The sequence below is a fragment of the Stenella coeruleoalba genome (assembly GCF_951394435.1).
Source record: "Stenella coeruleoalba genome assembly, chromosome: 11".
Lineage (NCBI taxonomy): Eukaryota > Metazoa > Chordata > Mammalia > Artiodactyla > Delphinidae > Stenella > Stenella coeruleoalba.
The window spans coordinates 26,895,915-26,913,957 of NC_137157.1; the positions used below are offsets into that span (position 1 = coordinate 26,895,915).

The following is an 18,043-nucleotide window of genomic DNA, read 5'->3' on the forward strand; positions in this document are numbered from 1 at the left end:
AATCAGTCTTATCCCAGAGACCTAAGTCCCAACCAAGGTTAGGTTGCCTACTGATACTATGCTCCCTTCAGATGGGCCAGGTTCCCTGGGAACATTCACCCAGGAGAGTAAGGTCAGGGCAGCTTAGCCTCAACTTAGAGCTCATATCCCTCTCCTGGAAGGTAACAGAGATAGTGTTCACTTGGCGAGCACATGGAGATCAAGTCTTGGCTACACAAGAACATTCTTCCTAGGATACACATCCTGCAAGCACAGCAAGACGCTATCCAAAACAGCATTTTCCAAGTTAGTTAATTATTAAATGTCTGAACCTTCTGCAGAACTTATAATGATTGTTACATGCTTTCTAATATTCAGGTCTACAAAGTTAAACATTTCTTTTACTGTACAGAAGGACCTGGTTCTCGTAAAGGTCAAGTGAGCTAGTGCATATCTCTCTTTGAAAAAAAATGTGAGGTATTTCACAGAGTGTCCATTATTTATACAATCACAAAATTCTGGAAATGGAAAGGAACTAAGAAATGACCTCTTATTTCACACAAGTATAAAAGGAGGCACAGAGAGGTAAAGTGACTTGTGGCTGCAGGGCTAGTAGCTGGTAGAATGAAATTACATCATTTACCGAATTTAGTTCTCAATATGTAACTGAGCAATAACCCTTTCAGTCATTTTTCCTAAGTTAATACTCACGACTTCAAACTTTCAGGATTATGCCAAGTTTATGATATTGATGTGCACATATTTTTTCTAGACTTTATACTTTATTTAAAACATTTCAGGTTACCAATCTCTCATGTAATAAGCAATGGACATCATTTCTCCTTCATGTCTCTGGGGAAAAATAAGAGAAAAATTATTATATATTCTTGGTAAATAAACTCTTCAAACATTGATTGTCACAGATGCAACTGGTGGAAGGCATTTATAGTTGGCTCCAATTTCAGCAGGAAGTAATTGAAAGCTACCTTGAAGACTCTCCTCCCTTACATGTGCTTTTTTCCTCTGCAGTTACTTTCTGAATTACAACTATAATTTTATTCCCAGTTCAAAATGGTCCAACAGTTCATCAGTGGTTCAAGATGATCCACTAGTGCCAAACTGAATTTATCTCTTCACTGTCTACTTTTATGTGTTTCACACAGTTATCCTGATTCTCTAAGTTCTCAAACTTTATACAACATGAGAATCACCAGGAGGAAAGCAGAGCGCTGGGTCCTGATCCCAGATTCTCTGATCCAGTAGACCCGGGATGGATGGGGCTCAAGATTTTGCATTTCTAACATGTTCCCAGGTGATGCTGTCTGGAGGCCACTGTTTTAAATTATGTGATAAACACATTTCCATCAAGATTAAGCAGTATTGAAATTACTTGAGATGCATTTTTATAATCCTGGATTAATCCTAGAACACAGGGAATGGTGAGTTGAAATCCAGATGGCAGATCCATGTCTTCCATACAAATGAATATTCAAAACCTTCTTGCTGAACTCTTTTACTCAGAGAACAGAACTGTGAGTTATTTTTGGAGACTCCCATGAAAATTAGTTATCAACTGCTGATTAGTGCTTTGAAAAATAATGAGTGTTATTGTTGCAGGTAAGATTCTATTAAGGATTTTCCATTTCATAATTCTTCATCATACTGAACAAAGAATTTTTACTCCTGTGCAGTCCAGACCTGGTTCTGTTGCTTAGCAATGTGCTCCACGAACCTTTACAGTATTGTGTTTTCCTCTTCAAAAAGGGACAGTGTGCCACAGGTACTTTTTAACCTCACCAGAGTGCTCCCATAAAAAAAAAAGGATTAAAAATCATTTTGTATTTAATCTAGCAGACAAAAATTGTCAAGATGAGAAGCTTTCTTTTAGTATGTTTTAAAATGCACTGTGCTTTCTTCAAAGTGCAGCTCTTTGAAAAAAAAAAGTGAAGCTCTTTGATTCACAATCATTGCAGTAACTTCTAGAGGGGTTATCTCTCCGACAAAGAACCATCAATCCATCAGTACATATTGTAGAGTGCCTCATCTGTGTTCAGCTGTGGGCTGGGCAAGTGGGAGATTCAAAAGACATGTAAAAGAATATCTTTAGACACATTTTGTACATTGTAAAGGTGCAGGTTTAGATATTAACACAGTTATCTCCTTCATAAGATCAATGATGCATAAGAGAGGTACGATTAACTTAGAAGAAACTGTAGCAAACTAAATGATGAGGCACTCCACCAAAAGCCTTTTAAGAATTCAGAGAGGGTAGAAACTAATAATAAGGAGAGCTGGCATTTATCAGGTGCTTCCTATATGCTTGGCACTTCAAATGCATTATCTCTTTTAATTGTCACAACAGTCCTGTGAAGTCAGAATTATTATTATCCTCATTTTCAGATGAGAACACTAAGGCTTAAAGGTCAATTAGCTCGTGAGTAAACAAACCCAGGTCTGGGTTAAGTAAAGGAGAGCTTCGTGGAGTGTGGCTACACAGAGACCCACCCATCATGCTGCCCTTTTCCCTGGTGTCTCTCTGCATTATTCATAAATGCAGGGCTTAATTCCAGGCCAGTGTTCCTCTGGGAGAAGACTTAAGCTTTAATTCATGTCTATAAAACTTTGTGGATGAATACGTATCCTTTCCGCCCTTTCAGCCAACAGAAAGTCCCCTGAACAGGGTAAAGGAAGGAGGATTTCTTTTCATGTATATTGTCTTTGAACAATGAGTTCTATAGCGTGATACATGATTTGTATAGAAGTAATTATGTTGATATGTAAAAACACAGGCTGTTTTCATACTAGCAAAGTCACATCAACCTTCCAGATTTGAATTGTTCAGCACCTCTATCCAAACAACCTTTCTCCTCAATTGCATTAATAACGCCTGAGCCTATTCTGATGAAACTTTTAAAATTCAACTGTTCCTTGAATTTTATCTCCAGCCCTGTCTTAAAGTGCCCCAGACTCTTCAAATAACAGTATATAATTTCTCCCCTGACACTTCTCCCCCATTCACCACACACACTCAGAAAAACACAGCAGGACAAGCAGTCGTGTTTTCAGGAGGCTTTTGAAATGGAGGATAGACTGGCTGCATCCCCTCACCACCAGACTTGGGGTGAGGGGGAGTGTCAGGGCAAAAGCCAAACTCCAGGCCCAGAACTTTGTCAATTAACTTAAAATGTCTCTGAAAGTGTTGTTCAAAGTAGAGGAAAAAGAGCATAAACGGTGAATATTTAAACTGATTCCTAAGCCCTGTGTTGGGAATGAGGAGTCCTAGGCTCTAGAACTGTTTCTGCCCAAGTCCTGAGGTTTTTAGAGTCCATAAAATGTGGGGAAAAGAATGAAAAAACTCTGGGGCTTCCCTGGTGGCGCAGTGGTTGAGAGTCCGCCTGCCGATGCAGGGGACACGGCTTCGTGCCCCGGTCCGGGAAGATCCCACATGCCGCGGAGAGGCTGGGCCCGTGAGCCATGGCCGCTGAGCCTGCGCGTCCGGAGCCTGTGCTCCGCAGCGGGAGAGGCCACGACAGTGAGAGGCCCGCGTACAGCAAAAAAAAAAAAAAAAAAGAATGAAAAAACTCTAACACTCTTCAGCACTGTCCAGGGTGCGGTGAAGTGCAAACTCTCATACACTGCCAATGTGAGAGTACGTTAGTACAACCTCTCTGGACAGCACTTTGGCACACGGCACATCCCATCCTAGAGAAACTCTCTCACATGTGCAAAAAACATGTTCGTTGCAGAATTGTTTACAACGGTGAACTTCTGGAAACAACTATACCATCCACCAGGGTAGTAAATAACTAAAACGCGGCACTTTCATAAAATGCACTATAGCATTTAATAGGAGTAAACTAGTACTATATATTAAGATAGATCTCAAAAATACAACGTTGCATGAGGATAAAAGCAAGTTGCAGAATAATATGTATTATAAGATACCACTGTATAAATCTTAAGGAAATAACCAAACACGTATACAGAAAAATCTGTCTTGTTTATGGTTACTATATATAAGTAAAAATATTTTTAAATGGCTTGGAAGGATATACACCAAATTCACAGTAACGGCTGCCTCTAAAGAGAGTGTGGAATTTGATTGGGGGTGGAGGATAAAGAGTACCTCATTCTTACCTAAAATGTCCCAGTTCTTTAAATAAAAAAATTTTAAAAAAAGGCTTCGAAAAAACAAAATATTAACAATGATTTGTTCTGAAATTAATTGAAGTTCGTTACAGTATTCTGTTTTCCTGTATTTAAAAACACAGGCTTCATTAAAAAAAGAGAGACAAAGAGCTAAGAGCTGCCCTTTCCAGCTCTGAATTTTAGAGTTGGATAATTAGGAATGTCATGCGTTTCCATTAGAGGCTCAAGATGGACCTAATTCTGGTTGATGTAGGAGGTGCCGGAAGTAACCTTGCTCCGGCCTATGTATTCCCACTGAAGCAAATGGGTGAGCTTCAGTGAAGGCCTGAAGTCCCTTCTAGCAAGGTGGTCTTCCTGAGCATGAGACGTGTATAGTCACACACCACCTCATGCTCTGATCAGAAGGACCCCACGCTTAGTTTAATGCTCTAATGTCACTGTCTTGAAATTCATAATATTTCACCTTTGAACTTGTGTTTTATAAGTGAAATCTAATGGGACAATAGAGTGTGCATATGAACAGATAAGACATGCACAGTATGCATGCTCATAGTTCCTTGCTGTCCCATTCACACAAAATTTCAGACCCATGATGTGTGGAAATTTAGTGAGACTCAAAGCAAATATAATATTACGAAAGCTGCCAGCTTCCATAGAGTGTTGATAGAAAGTGTGCATATTAAGAAGTGAAATTAAAACAATTGAGTTAGTTTAGTTTTGTGCAGCATTTCCACGGTTATGATAAGAACAAAACACATATGCATGTAGGAGATACGAAATATAAGTTGTGTGATTTCTGTGATTCCACACATGAATTAAATGCTCCGATATTTGCATTTAAAACTGGCATTGCATGATGTAAAGATGAATAGTAAGATTTATGCTAATAATTTAAAATTTTCTTTACTTAGAAAGACATTAAATAGCACACCAAAAATATCATGACATGTTGAGAGAGATTGTGAAAGAGGAAAAGGCTTCATATTTTAACAAATGTACTGGCACTTCTTTTCTGGCTTTTTGAACAAAGGGACCTGCATTTTGATTTTGCCCTGAGCCCTGTAAATCATGTAGCCAGCCCTACTTTCTGGCTTGAACATATGATATGCCTGAGAGAAATTGTCATCAAGCAACTGGGTTGTTGCCTGGACAGTTCCTGCAGCAAAGCCAGGGACTGTCTGGAGCTCAAATCTCAACACAGCCTGTTCTCTGTGTTCCCAGGAGCCCAGGATTGACTGATAACTTTGTGGAGGTGGCTCTTAACCCAGGTGGCCCTCACTCCCAGACAAATAAGGCTTCCGAATCATTTCAGAAATGTGGGTGAGGTACCTGGCTTCACCCAGGGGAAGATAATGGTTGAGAGACCAGACTCTGGAGACTGCCTAGATTGAAATCCCTCCTCACCACTTAAAAACCATGTGGCTTTGGGCAAGTAACTTAATTCCTTGGTGCCTCAGTTTCTTCATCTGTAAAATGGGCTAATAATTGAATAGGGTTGTTGTGAGGATTTAAGGAGCTGTGCCTGATATGTAGGAAGCCTTCAATAACTGTTAGCCATGATAAGCATCCCAAGGCCCCTCTTTTTACTTGGGTCTTCAGTGACTGAAGGGTGGTGCATGAGGTAGTTTAGAGCAGGGGCAATGTAGCCAGATTAAGTTCAAGTCCAGCTCTGCAGGTGGCTCATCATGGTTCAGGCAGGTTTCTTAACTCGTCCCTAAACTAAATTTCTGTCCTCAAGACCCAATTTAATGGAACCTCAAGCCATGAAAGTCTTGATTAACAGGTGGTAGCAGGTCCTGAAGGTAAGGATGGAAGAAAAGGGAGACCCCAGTAAGGAAATAAAACTGCCATCTCAAATTGGAGCACAGATCCCATCTCCCCAACATTGTTTTCTGTGAGCGCTAACTTCTGGAAAGCTTGATTTTAATTCTAGTCACTGTGTTATAATCATCTCAAGATCTGCCTCATATGACACCAAAAGCACAAGCAACAAAAGCAAAAATGGACAAATGAGACTACCTCAGATTTAAAGACCTCTACGCAGCACGAGAAACAATCAACAGAGTGAAAGGCAACCTACGGAATGGGAGAAAATACCTGCACACAATATATCTGATAGACGGTTAATATCCAGAATATACAAAGAACCCCTGAAAGTCAGTAACAAAATAAACAAATAGCCCAGTTTTTTTTTTAAATGGGCAAAGCACTTGAACAGACGAATCTCCAAAGAAGATATACAAATGTCCAATTCAAAAAGATACATGCAACCCAATGTTCATAGCAGCATGATTTACAATTGGTAAGATATGGAAGTGTCCATCAACAGATGAATGGATGAAGAAGATGTGAGATATATATATATATATATATACAATGGAATACAATATATACACATACATATATGTGTATATGTACACACACACACACACACACACACACACACACGCACAGTGGAATACTACTCAGCCATAAAGAATGACATTTTGCCATTTGCAGCAACATGGATGGACTTGGAGGGCATTATGCTAAGTGAAATAAATCAGATAGAGAAGACAAACAGTGTATGATATCACATATATAGAATCTAAAAAATACAACAAACTAGTCAATATAACAAAAAAAGAAGCAGACTCACAGATATAGAGAACAAACTAGTGTTTACCAGTGGGGAGGGGAGGGGGTCCATATAAGGGCGGGGGTACAAACTACTGGGTGTAAGATAGGCTACAAGGATGTATTGTACAACAGGGGTATATAGCAAATATTAATAAGTGTTAATGGAGTATAATCTTTAAAACTGTATAAAAATTATTTTTAAAAAATTAAAATCAGAATAAAAAGAAAAAATTGGCAAAGGACTTGAACAGACATTTCTCCATAGAAGATGTACAAATGTTCAACAAGCATATGAAAAGATGCTCAAGATCACTAACCATGAGAAAAATGCAAATCAAAACCACAATGAGATACCACCTCACATTCAAGGGATGGCAACTCTCCAAAACACAGAAAATACAAGTCCTGGTGAGAATGTGGAGAAATTGGAATCATTGTGCACTGTTGGTGGGAATGTAAAATAGTTCAGCCGCTACGGAAAACAGCATGGAGGTTCCTCAAAAAATTAAAAATAGAACTACCATATGACCAGCAGTGCCACTTCTGGGTATACATCCAAAAGAAGTGAAAACAGGATCTCAAAGAGATATGTCCACATCCATGTTCATTGCAGCATTATTCGAAATAGCCAAGAGGTGGAAGCAACCCAAATGTCGATGGCAGACGGATGGATTAACAAAATGTGATATCTGCATACAATACCATATTATTCAGCCTTAAAAAAGATGGAAATCCTGTCACACACTACAACATAGGTAAACTTTGAAGACATTATGCTAAGTGATATAAGCCAACCACAGAACAGAATACTGTACTTACCTGATGTAAGAAAGTAGTCAAATGCATAGAAACAGAAAGTTGACTGTCGTTACGAAGGGCTGCTGGGGAAGGAGAAATGGGGAGCTATTGGTTCAATGGGTACAGAGTTTTAGTCTTGCAAGATGAAAACTTTCTAGAGATCTGTTGCACAACAATGTGCTTATAATTAACACTACTGTACTGTATACTTTAAAACAGGAGTCCCCAACCCTCAGGCCGCAGACCAGTACCAGTCCACAGCCTGTTAGGAACAGGATGGCACAGCAGGAGGTGAGAGGCGGTCGAGCGAGCGAAGCTTCATCTGCCGCTCCCCATCGCTCCCCATCACTAACATTACCGCCTGAACCATCCTCCACCCCCAACCCTCCCACCCCCTACCCCCAATCCATGGAAAAATCGTCTTCCACAAAACCAGTCCCTGGTGCCAGAGAGGTTGGGGACCAATGCTTTAAAATGCTTAAGGTAGGAAATTTTATGCTACAGTGATAACTTATTTTTATTTTGTTTTTGCGGTACGCGGGCCTCTCACTGTTGTGGCCTCTCCCGTTGCGGAGCACAGGCTCCGGACGCGCAGGCTCAGCGGCCATGGCTCACGGGCCCAGCTGCTCCGCGGCATGTGGGATCTTCCCGGACCGGGGCACGAAGCCGTGTCCCCTGCATCGGCAGGCGGACTCTCAACCACTGCACCACCAGGGAAGCCCCTACAGTGATAATTTTAAAAAAGCATGATCCATGAAAAGAAAATAAGTTGGACTTCATTAAAATGAAAGCTTTTTGTTATACAAATAAAGTTGAAATTTAAAAAAGAGCAAGTGAAGTTATATATGAAAGAAGTAATTCATATATACCACATATAACCGTGCCTGGCATATAGGAAGCCTGAATAAATAATGATTGTGTTGTTTCGTTACCAGCAAGATTCATACTGCAGTTTGTGTTCAAGTGATGAAGCAGTTCCATGGGTTAGAACAACACTTTCTTGAAATGATTAAAATGTAGTCTGAGAATTTCTTTAAAATGGGTTTTAAAAGCTCCATTTGCAGGCATCTAAACTAGAGAATACTCTTTCAAATGCACGTGAGACATTGATAAGAAAGTTTATTTCATTAGTGATTCACAGCACCCCCAGAAAAAGTAGAGGAATAGCCTATCTACATGTGACTAAATCTCAAAAACATTGCTAACAACAAGATTGCAAATTTTAGAACACTATGAAGTGCATTTAAAACATACATATAACAATTCTATGTATACACACTCACCTATGTCGTAAGCATTGCAAAATATATATGATGACACTCATCAATTTCAGGATAGATATTACTTCTGGATGAGGAAAAAATAAAGGGATGAAGGATGGAACTTAACCTGTAACTATTGCATTTTATTTCTAAAAATTAAAAATAAAGAGTAAGGGGGAGCTATCTAAAACAAAGCTTACTTGTATTGCATTTGAATAGTGGATATACGGATGTCAGTTATAGTATTTTCTGTGTCTCCTGTATGTTTAATATGTTTCATAATTTAGAGTGTTAATATTAATTTTCATACGCATTTTTGTTATTTAGTAAAATTCAAAAGTCACCCCTCTTGAAAGCCTTCCTGGAATGCACTGGAAGTCGCACTCCCTGGGTTCCCATAGCACCTAGTTCACAGTCCTCTATTGTCAGTTATTTTTTTACGACTCAGGTGTAAACTGAGGTGTAAATTATCAATTGCAATGACTGATGCTTAGTCACCTTCATATCTTATTCAAAGCTGAAGGCCAGAGTGGCTACATTAGTATATGTTTAATAAATACTTAGGCAATAAAGTAATGAAGCCAAATTGCATATTCTATAAGTGCTGATGAAGTGTGATAAGGTTGCTAATAAAAATGAGGAAAGATATTAATACAAAGAAAGGTATAGTCATGGGACAATACACCTGAGAAGTCCAGTTTGTTCATCAAATCCTCAGAAGCCTAGATCTCAGTCTGTCTTATCCCAGGCTGCCATAACAAAATACCATAGACTGTGTGCCTTAAACCTATGACATTTATTTCTCACAGTTCTGGAGGCTGAGAAGTCCAAGATTAAGGTGCTGGCCAATTCGATTCCCAGTGAGAGCTCTCTTTCTGGCCACCTTTTCATTGTGTCCTCACATAACAGAGCACTCTGCTGTCTCTTTCTCTTCTTGTAAGGGCACTAATCCCATCATGAGGACCCACCTTCATGATCTAACCTAACCCAAAGACCCCTTCTCCAAATACCATGACATTGAAGGTTAGGGCTTCATCATATGAATTTGGGAGTACGGGGTGGAGGAGGAGGGACACACAAACATTCAGTCCATAACATCAGTCCAAACTTAACCCTCCACCTCTGAACATTATATCAAAGTGAGCAGGCAGGGCTTCCCTGGTGGCGCAGTGGTTGAGAGTCCGCCTGCCGATGCAGGCGACACAGGTTCGCGCCCCGGTCCGGGAAGATCCCACGTGCCGCGGAGCGGCTGGGCCCGTGAGCCATGGCCGCCGAGCCTGCGCGTCCGGAGCCTGTGCTCCGCAACGGGAGACGCCACAACAGTGAGAGGCCCGCGTACCACAAAAAAAAAAAAAAAAAAAAGTGAGCAGGCAAGGCTTGGGCTCTGGGGATGACTACCCACGCTCAGAGACTCTGTCTGGGTGAGGCAAGGAGAGGACAATGGTGGCAGAATCATATGGCTCTTTTCTTACCAGTGCATTTCTGTAATCTCTTCACACACCTGAGTGCCAATGAATTTTAACACTTAACACTTTGTAATTCACTCGTTAATTCTCATCAGCTTGTCATTGATTGCTCTCATGTCTAGATGATGGAGGATTATAGAATTTTGCAGTCAATTATTGAATTTCATAATCAATTACACAGCCTTGAACAGTCCACATCTCCTTCAAACAAAAGTCATTTCAATGTTTAATTATTGAAAAATCCCAGTAAAGCTAAGAAAGAGCGATTTGATGCATTCATTCCCTATGGTTTATTTTTTTAAAAAGCAGACCATAAAAACTGTTAGATTTAGATAAATTATTGTAAAAATAAATTCAATTGCATTATCAATAATTACACATCTAAATAACTGTTTTCACAGGAAGGTTGGTTATGTTAACGTTAACTAGGTAGTCGGTTATTTTTTTTATTGGAGTATAATTTCTTTACAATATTGTGTTCGTTTCTGCTGTACAATGAAGTGAATCAGCTATATGTATACATGTATCCCCTCCCTCTTGGACCTCCCTCCCACCTACCCAATCCCACCCATCTAGGTTATCACAGAGAGCTGAGCTGAGCTCCCTGTGCTATGTAGCAGGTTCCCACTAGCTATCTATTTTACACATGGTAGTGTATATATGTCATTGCTAATCTCCCAGTTCATCCCACCCTCCCCTTCCCTGCCTGTGTCCACAAGTCTCATTTGTAGAGATGTGGATGGACCTAGAGTCTGTCATGCAGAGAGAAGTCAGAAAGAGAAAAACAAATATCTTATATTAAGGCATATATGTGGAATCTAGAAAATGGTACAGATGAACTTATCTGTAGGGCAGGAATAGAGACGCAGAGGTAGTCAGTTATTGATGGACCAAAGGGTGCATAATTATTCATCATCTTGGAGGATGATGCTAATATATGACTGTGCTGATGTACATCATTAACCACATAAAAAAGGAAGCCTGGTTCATTTATTTAAGGCTCCATTAGAAGGCTGTTCTTAACTTCTGTCCCTAATCCAAAAAAAAAATTCATTTTTTATTTTTAATCAAGAAATTTAAAAACTTGCACTTTTCTCACGCAAGGTCCTGGGTTTGTAAGACAAACTTCCAAGCCTTCCATTGTCAAAAGAAGCTTACAGCAGTGCCCCCTACACACAAACACTTATTCAGTTGCTATAAACCTCAGGATTCAAACTGATGACTTACCATATTAATTCTTCAACAAATAGACTGATATTTCTTTTTATTGCTCCCCGGAGTTCTGTAACTCTAGCCTTAAGAGACCATGACGGCTTCTTCTCACAGCAAATTCATTCTAATAATAATTATACAAGGACTCATTCACATAAGGATCTCTGTCAAGGTGAACAATTCTATAATTAATATCTGGGTTGCTTTATTTCTCCAGATGATGGATATTTTTCTCCATAGCCCATCAAAGCTCTTTTGGCTTAAATAAGGATGGAATCGTAATGGTCATTGTAAAACTGATTCAAAAGCTGACCAATGGAAAATACATTGAACTAATAGAAAAGTAGGCTGAGTTTTGGATATGTAATTGCCTGATATGTCCTGGGAAAATCTCTTATTCTGTTTCCAGGCTGCCTTGAGTCTATATGCCACAACTATCCAGTCTCTAGAGTTCAATTGTATGGTGAACCACTCTCCCGCCTGTTCTTACTTATTACTACAAAACACACACAAAACTATATACATGTATATAGGTACATGTATATGTAGGCTTCATTCATCTGACAAGCCTTTATTTGGGGTTGACTATATGGCAGACACAGCCTTGGGCTCTGAAGGGTTCAGAAAGTAAAACACAGTCACTTTTGAAAGGATAGGAATATTTGTACAATATGTGAAATAAAACAGCTACTCTCAACTCTTCCTTAATAACAAAAGGCCATTTTTTTGAGATATTGGGTGTGATAGGATACATCTGGGTGGTCTAAGCCAAAGGTAGTCTCCCTTCCCTTGCCAGTACCTGGTTTCTGCATATACACATGATGCAATTCTGTCCCTGAGACAAAAGAGTAATCTTCTGGGGAGGAGGGTTCCTCGGAAAGTTTTCCTCTTTCTGAGAAAGGGACCCAAGACAGTAACTTTCTTTGCTTTCTTGCCTTTGGATCTTTTTTGCATACCCTTTGACCCAGTAACTCTCTTTCTAGGTTTTTATCCTAAAGAAATAACCAGAGAGATATGCAAAGATTTACATCCAAGGTTATTCATCCCAGAATTATTTACTACAATGAAAAATTAGAAACAATCAAAAACATCCAACAATAAGTTTGCTCAAATAAATTACGGGATATCCACAAGTTATTACATATTCATTAAAAATTGTTTTGTAGATAAATAGGAATTTCATGATACATTTGTTAAGAGGGAAAAGCAAGTACAAAAGCAAAATATTTTTGGAAATTATATGTATATGTACATGTGTTGTGTGCTCTGTGTGTGTGTGTGTGTACTGCACATATATTCCCCCTGAAGGGTGGGATGATGGGAGATTTTTATTTTGTTTTTTGGACTTATTTGAACTTTTCAAAGTTGGTAGCATTAACCTTTTTTGATTTTGCACTTAGAAAAAATGTCGTTTAAAAAAACAAGGCATATTTAGCTATTACAATGGAGCAGGAAAGAGAGATGGCTTAACACTAACTATGGGTTGCTAGTCCTGGAAGGTGTGCTGGAGCTGAGTCCTGACATCAGGCAGGATTCTTTGTAGGTAAGGGTAAAGGGATAGTTCAGGCAGAGGGGAAAGCATACACTGAAAACTGAGGCTTTAGAGCACATGATCCTCTCAGGGAAATGCTCCTGGTTCAGTCTGGTTAGAGGCTAGTGGACGGAGTGTGTGAGGACCCACTGGGAGGTCAGGCTGGAAAGAGCCACTCACCAAGGGCCTTGTGCGCCACCTCAGAAACTTGACTTCCGCCTTTTAGGTGGTGGGAGGTGACGTTGATATGGCGAATTGTTTACACAGAAAAGCAGACGTTTCTGTGAGCTACTTTTTTGTTTTGTGATATTCATTCCGTGCTTTGGAAGGAATCAAACTCCTATTCTTGTCTGCCATCTCAGACGACACCATCCCAAGGTCACTTTATGGGCTTTGCTGCATCCCACTTGAAGTACCAATGTACCCGACAATGATTCCTGCCCCTTACCTCCTGCAGATATTAGCATGGCCATCGTGCCTGGTGTGGTGCAGAACATGCAGCCCCTAACCCAGTGCCTCATGACACTGGATGGGCAATATTGTTACATTAAACCAATATTGTTTGAGGGCAATCGGGAAAGGCTATCCTGCCCCAAGAAGTAAACCATTACCTGATGACTGAAAAGCCAAGCCTTCCTTAGAGACTCATTATTTTGGGGGGTATGTAAGAAGAAAAGTATGTCTCCACTCCTCCCATGTTCCTTTTTTAAAATGTTATCACAGGTATAGAGCACTGTGGTAAGTATGTTTGGAGCTGGCTCCCCAGCACTGCCTTTCTGGAAACTGCCCCTCTTCCTTAACCTCACAGATAGCATCCAAAACCAGCTGGACTTAACTCAGTTCTCTCAAAGGAATTTGAAATATGAAATGTGTCTTAGTTGCGATCAAGCCTTTCTCTTGAACAGAAGAGGGGTCAACTTGGTTGCTTTTGCTGGTGGCCATTTTCCACTGTGATGAATAAGAAGGCAGAGAAGGCTGGTGTGCAGCAAGGGAAATAAATGATGCCGGGGGATAGGGGGAAGCAGACTCAAGATACGGTGTATTAGGGTAGACTAACTACTGTAAGAAACCATCCCAAATCTCAGTGACTGCGCACAATACCAGTTTATTTCTTGTTCACACAAAGTCCAACACTAATGTTTTTGGTTGGGTGGCTCTCCCGTGCAGCTCTCTCCAAGCGGTGACTCAGGGACCCAGGATGTTCTCATCTCATCTCATGTCTCCACAGTCTTGTGGTTTCAAGATCCGCTGGGCATCATTCTACCCCATCCCAATATAGAAGGGAGGGAACATAGAAAATCACATGGGACATTTTGTAACCAGGCCTAGAAGAGGCCTATATCACTTCTTCCCACAGTCACATAGCTCCACCTAGAAGTAAGGAGGGCTAGGAAATTCAACTTAACTGGGCGTCTATGAAGGAGAGCAGGAGATACTGAACACTAGAAGGATCTCCAAGAGGAAGAGAACCTCTTGATTTCCCACAGGCCCGCAATCTTGCCTTATATGAGACTTGGTCAAACCCAGTATCCTTACTCAAGCTAGCTCAAGTAGGTTTCTACTGTTTACAACCCAAGGAAAAGACTAACAAATAATCAAAACACTTTTCAGATTACAAAGTATTTTGACTACTCGCAATCGCGTTTAATTTTGACATCAAGCCTGTGAGATAGATATGATTATCATTCTCATTTTGTTGATGAAGAAACAGAATCTCAGAGAAACTATATCAATTGCCCAAGTCCCATAGCAACAACTACAGCCAGGGCTGGAATTAACTCCTTCAGACTCCAAAGGTGAGCTCTCTTTCTGCTTCACAGTGTGTAAGAACATCCGGCAGGGGGGAAATTACGCTTCTAGCTCCTTACTATGAGTGGTTTGATCAGATTATTTGTCCTCTGGAAGAAGAGCAAATGACAGCACAAAGTCACCAGCTCTCAGGAGGAAAGGTGGATGGAACTGAAATGGAGAGTGCGGAGAGGAAATTCCAGCCACACCTGACACTTCTTCCCAATTTTGCAGAGCCTGTTATTTGGAATTCAGAAAGAAAATCTAATCAAAGCCAAAAGGGTAGGGATCCTTGCTCTATGGAGGCCTGCATTTTGTATTTGACATTGAAACGGTCTATGACACAAAAAAACTATTGAAAGCCCTGAAGGAAAGGAAGACAAATGGCAAAGATCTTGAGTCATGGCACCATGAAAGACATTGGGTTCTCCTGGCCTGGGGGAGAAGAACAAGGATTGAGAATTGTAAAGCCACCTTTGTGCACAACAAATGATGAGATAGCTCTGGAACGACAGCAAACAGCTTCTCTGTGTCCTCAGAGCTAACAGCTGCCGCCTCTGCTGGGCTTTCTCTACCACCAGCTCCTTTGACGTCTAGCCTCGCAGCATTGACAATCAAGGCTCTCCAGTGTGGCACTGAAGCCTCTGCCAGAGGGAGAGGTCTTTGAATACTGCTGGAGCGTGAGGGGAAAATGCCAGGTAGGAAAAACTTTGACACAATGAAGGTAACAGAAAACGTTCCAAGCCAGCATGTGAGAGGATATAGATCAGGCTCTGAAGGTAGCAGTTCTCACATGTCTTTGTAGAGACTTTCACTGGATCCAGGCAAAAAGAGAAAAAGGACAATGTAGCACGTTTTTTTTTAAATGCATTCCACTTAAAAGACTGTCATTTATTGCAGGATTCCTTCCTTACTTGCTTTGATGTTAAAATGTTCTTTTATGAAATGACAATGGTAGAAAGCGGTGGGTTGTAGTTTTCAAATATATACTCTTGGCAAAATAAAATGTTGGCAACACGATTTCAGTCCTCAACTTTTTTGTTTTCTTTCTCATTGGTCCGTGAAATTGAAAAGTCTGGTACCCACTCAAAAGTCCAAAGCTCTTTAAGAATCATTCACAAAGAAATAAAAAAAGAAGAAAATTTAGAAAACAGCCACGCATATCAGAAGGATAAATCACACAGCTGTCAAGGACAAATCAATGCGTAGAAGTGGAATAAATAATAATGTCTTTGAGGAAAGTTGTAACACCAAACAGAAAAGAATTAGTTTCTATCAGCCTTAGGAATCTGAATTCCCAGCACGTCTTAAAGTCACGTGAAAAAGGAAAGAGTTGGGCCAACCAAGCCTTGACCATGACTCACAATTATCTGTAAGACAGGAAACACAACTGACATGAAAAACTAAGGGCTATTAAAATTTTCAGAATGGCTTACGAAATACTAGCCACGAGCCAGCTGCAAAGATTTTGACAATAGGACGATTCCCAGTGTTCACAAGGGTACCTAGAAGAGCTAACAACAGCAGCTGTTTTCCAAAAGTGTGAAAGCGGAGTGAAAGGACAAGAGGAACAAAGTGAAAATGTGCCATGTAACTCTGGGAATAGACGCTATAAATGTTTCTATACAAAGGGGACTACCTCTACCCACCACCTGCTTATGCTCTAGGAGCCGGATACGTGACAAAATGAGACAGTTTGAGAAAGTAAAAGGCTTGGGCTAAAATGCAGAAGAACAAGAATGAAAGAGTAAAGCGTGTTTTCCTTGATTGGTTTTCCTTGCATTTCAGATACCCATGCACCAAGTTAATTGCCAATTGTGTTCCCGACTTGGCAATAACTGAAAGAAACATGGCTAGGATATAACGAGAAATAGAATTGTAGATGTAATATCAAGATATTCACATTCCCTGAAAATTGCAGCATTCATTCTCTTACCCATTGTTTTTAACGTTTCAATGGAAAGGGAAAAGATTGAGGAGTGTCTGGGGGAAGGAACTAATATTTTTTAAACACCTGTCATGGACCAGACACTGTACTTGGAATTCTCTCTATATTATCTCGTAAACTTCTAACAACCACATTCTGAGGTATTAGGGCTCCATTTTCCAGATGAGAACACTAAGCCTCAATGACTATAAGATGCTTACCCAGAGGTCAACTGCTAAGTGTCAGAGTCAAGCATGTGTTTTTATCACTACTCTCAGCATCCAATTACTCTCTCTGCCTGGAGGCTGAATGAATGGCTACAGCACCTGAGATGGAAACAACCGCTTCTCTCAGAATCCCTCTTCCCTCCTCCCACTGTTGCTCTTCCATCACCTGAGGTGTCAGTTCCATATGCCTGGGTCTGCCCCACCTACTGCTGAACCTTCTGATTAACTCACACTAAAATTAATTTACGTCAGTCCAGAAAGTCACTTCTGTGTACCAAGTCAAAAAGAATTTATCTGATCAAAAAATACGTAGTTATCTACTAACACAAAAGGACAGAAGAACAAGTCCTCTGCAGGGTAGAAATAATGGTCCTGTCTTTATTAACAACCTCTTTCTGATTCTACTGATGGGAATCTCATGTCTACTAACAGGAGAGCTTAGTAGGCATCAGGTGGGGTCTTCTACTTCCACTATCCAAAATGCATTCCTTTCATAGTAATGACCAGTTCAAAAACATGATGGTTTAAAAAACTAGGTATCTATCCCCTTCCCAAACAGCCGCAAAGATACAAAAAGAGAGGGACTTACTGTACTGTATTGAATAGTGCCCCCCTATAATGTCTCCCCGAAACCTGTGACTATAGCCTTATTTGGAAATAGGGTCTTTGCTAAAATGAAATCATGCTGGATTAGGTGGGTCCTAATCCAATGATTGGTATCCTTCTATAAGAAGAAGGAAATTTGGACACAGACACACACAAAAGGAAGATGACCATGTGATTATAAAGGCGTAGATTGGAACGATGCAGCTACAAGCCAAGGAACTCCAAGAATCACAGGCGACCACAAGAAGCTAGAAAGAGGCAACAAAGGACACTTCTCCAGAGGCTTCAGAGAGAGCATGGCCCTGGCAACACCTTGGTTTTGGACTTCTAGCCTCAGAACTGTAAGAGAATAAATTTCTCTTATTTTAAGCCACCCCATTGTGATACTTTGTTACAGCAGCCTGGGAAACTAACATACTTAGCACATTCTTTCAATAAAAGAGTCTGAACTATTGTAAAATGGCTAATTCTGTCCAAAT

At 40.3% G+C, this 18,043-nt stretch overlaps 1 protein-coding gene across 1 annotated transcript in view; it reads right to left on the reverse strand.

Moving 5' to 3' along the window:
• Positions 1-1,998: 1,998 nt before the first annotated feature.
• MRPL42 (mitochondrial ribosomal protein L42) overlaps positions 1,999-18,043 on the reverse strand; it is a 162,244-nt gene continuing 146,199 nt past the window's right edge. Inside the window, 2 exon segments of the mRNA XM_079937588.1 lie at positions 1,999-2,040; positions 7,567-7,628. Coding sequence (XP_079793714.1) covers positions 2,020-2,040; positions 7,567-7,628 — 83 coding nt within the window. The 3' untranslated portion in view covers positions 1,999-2,019.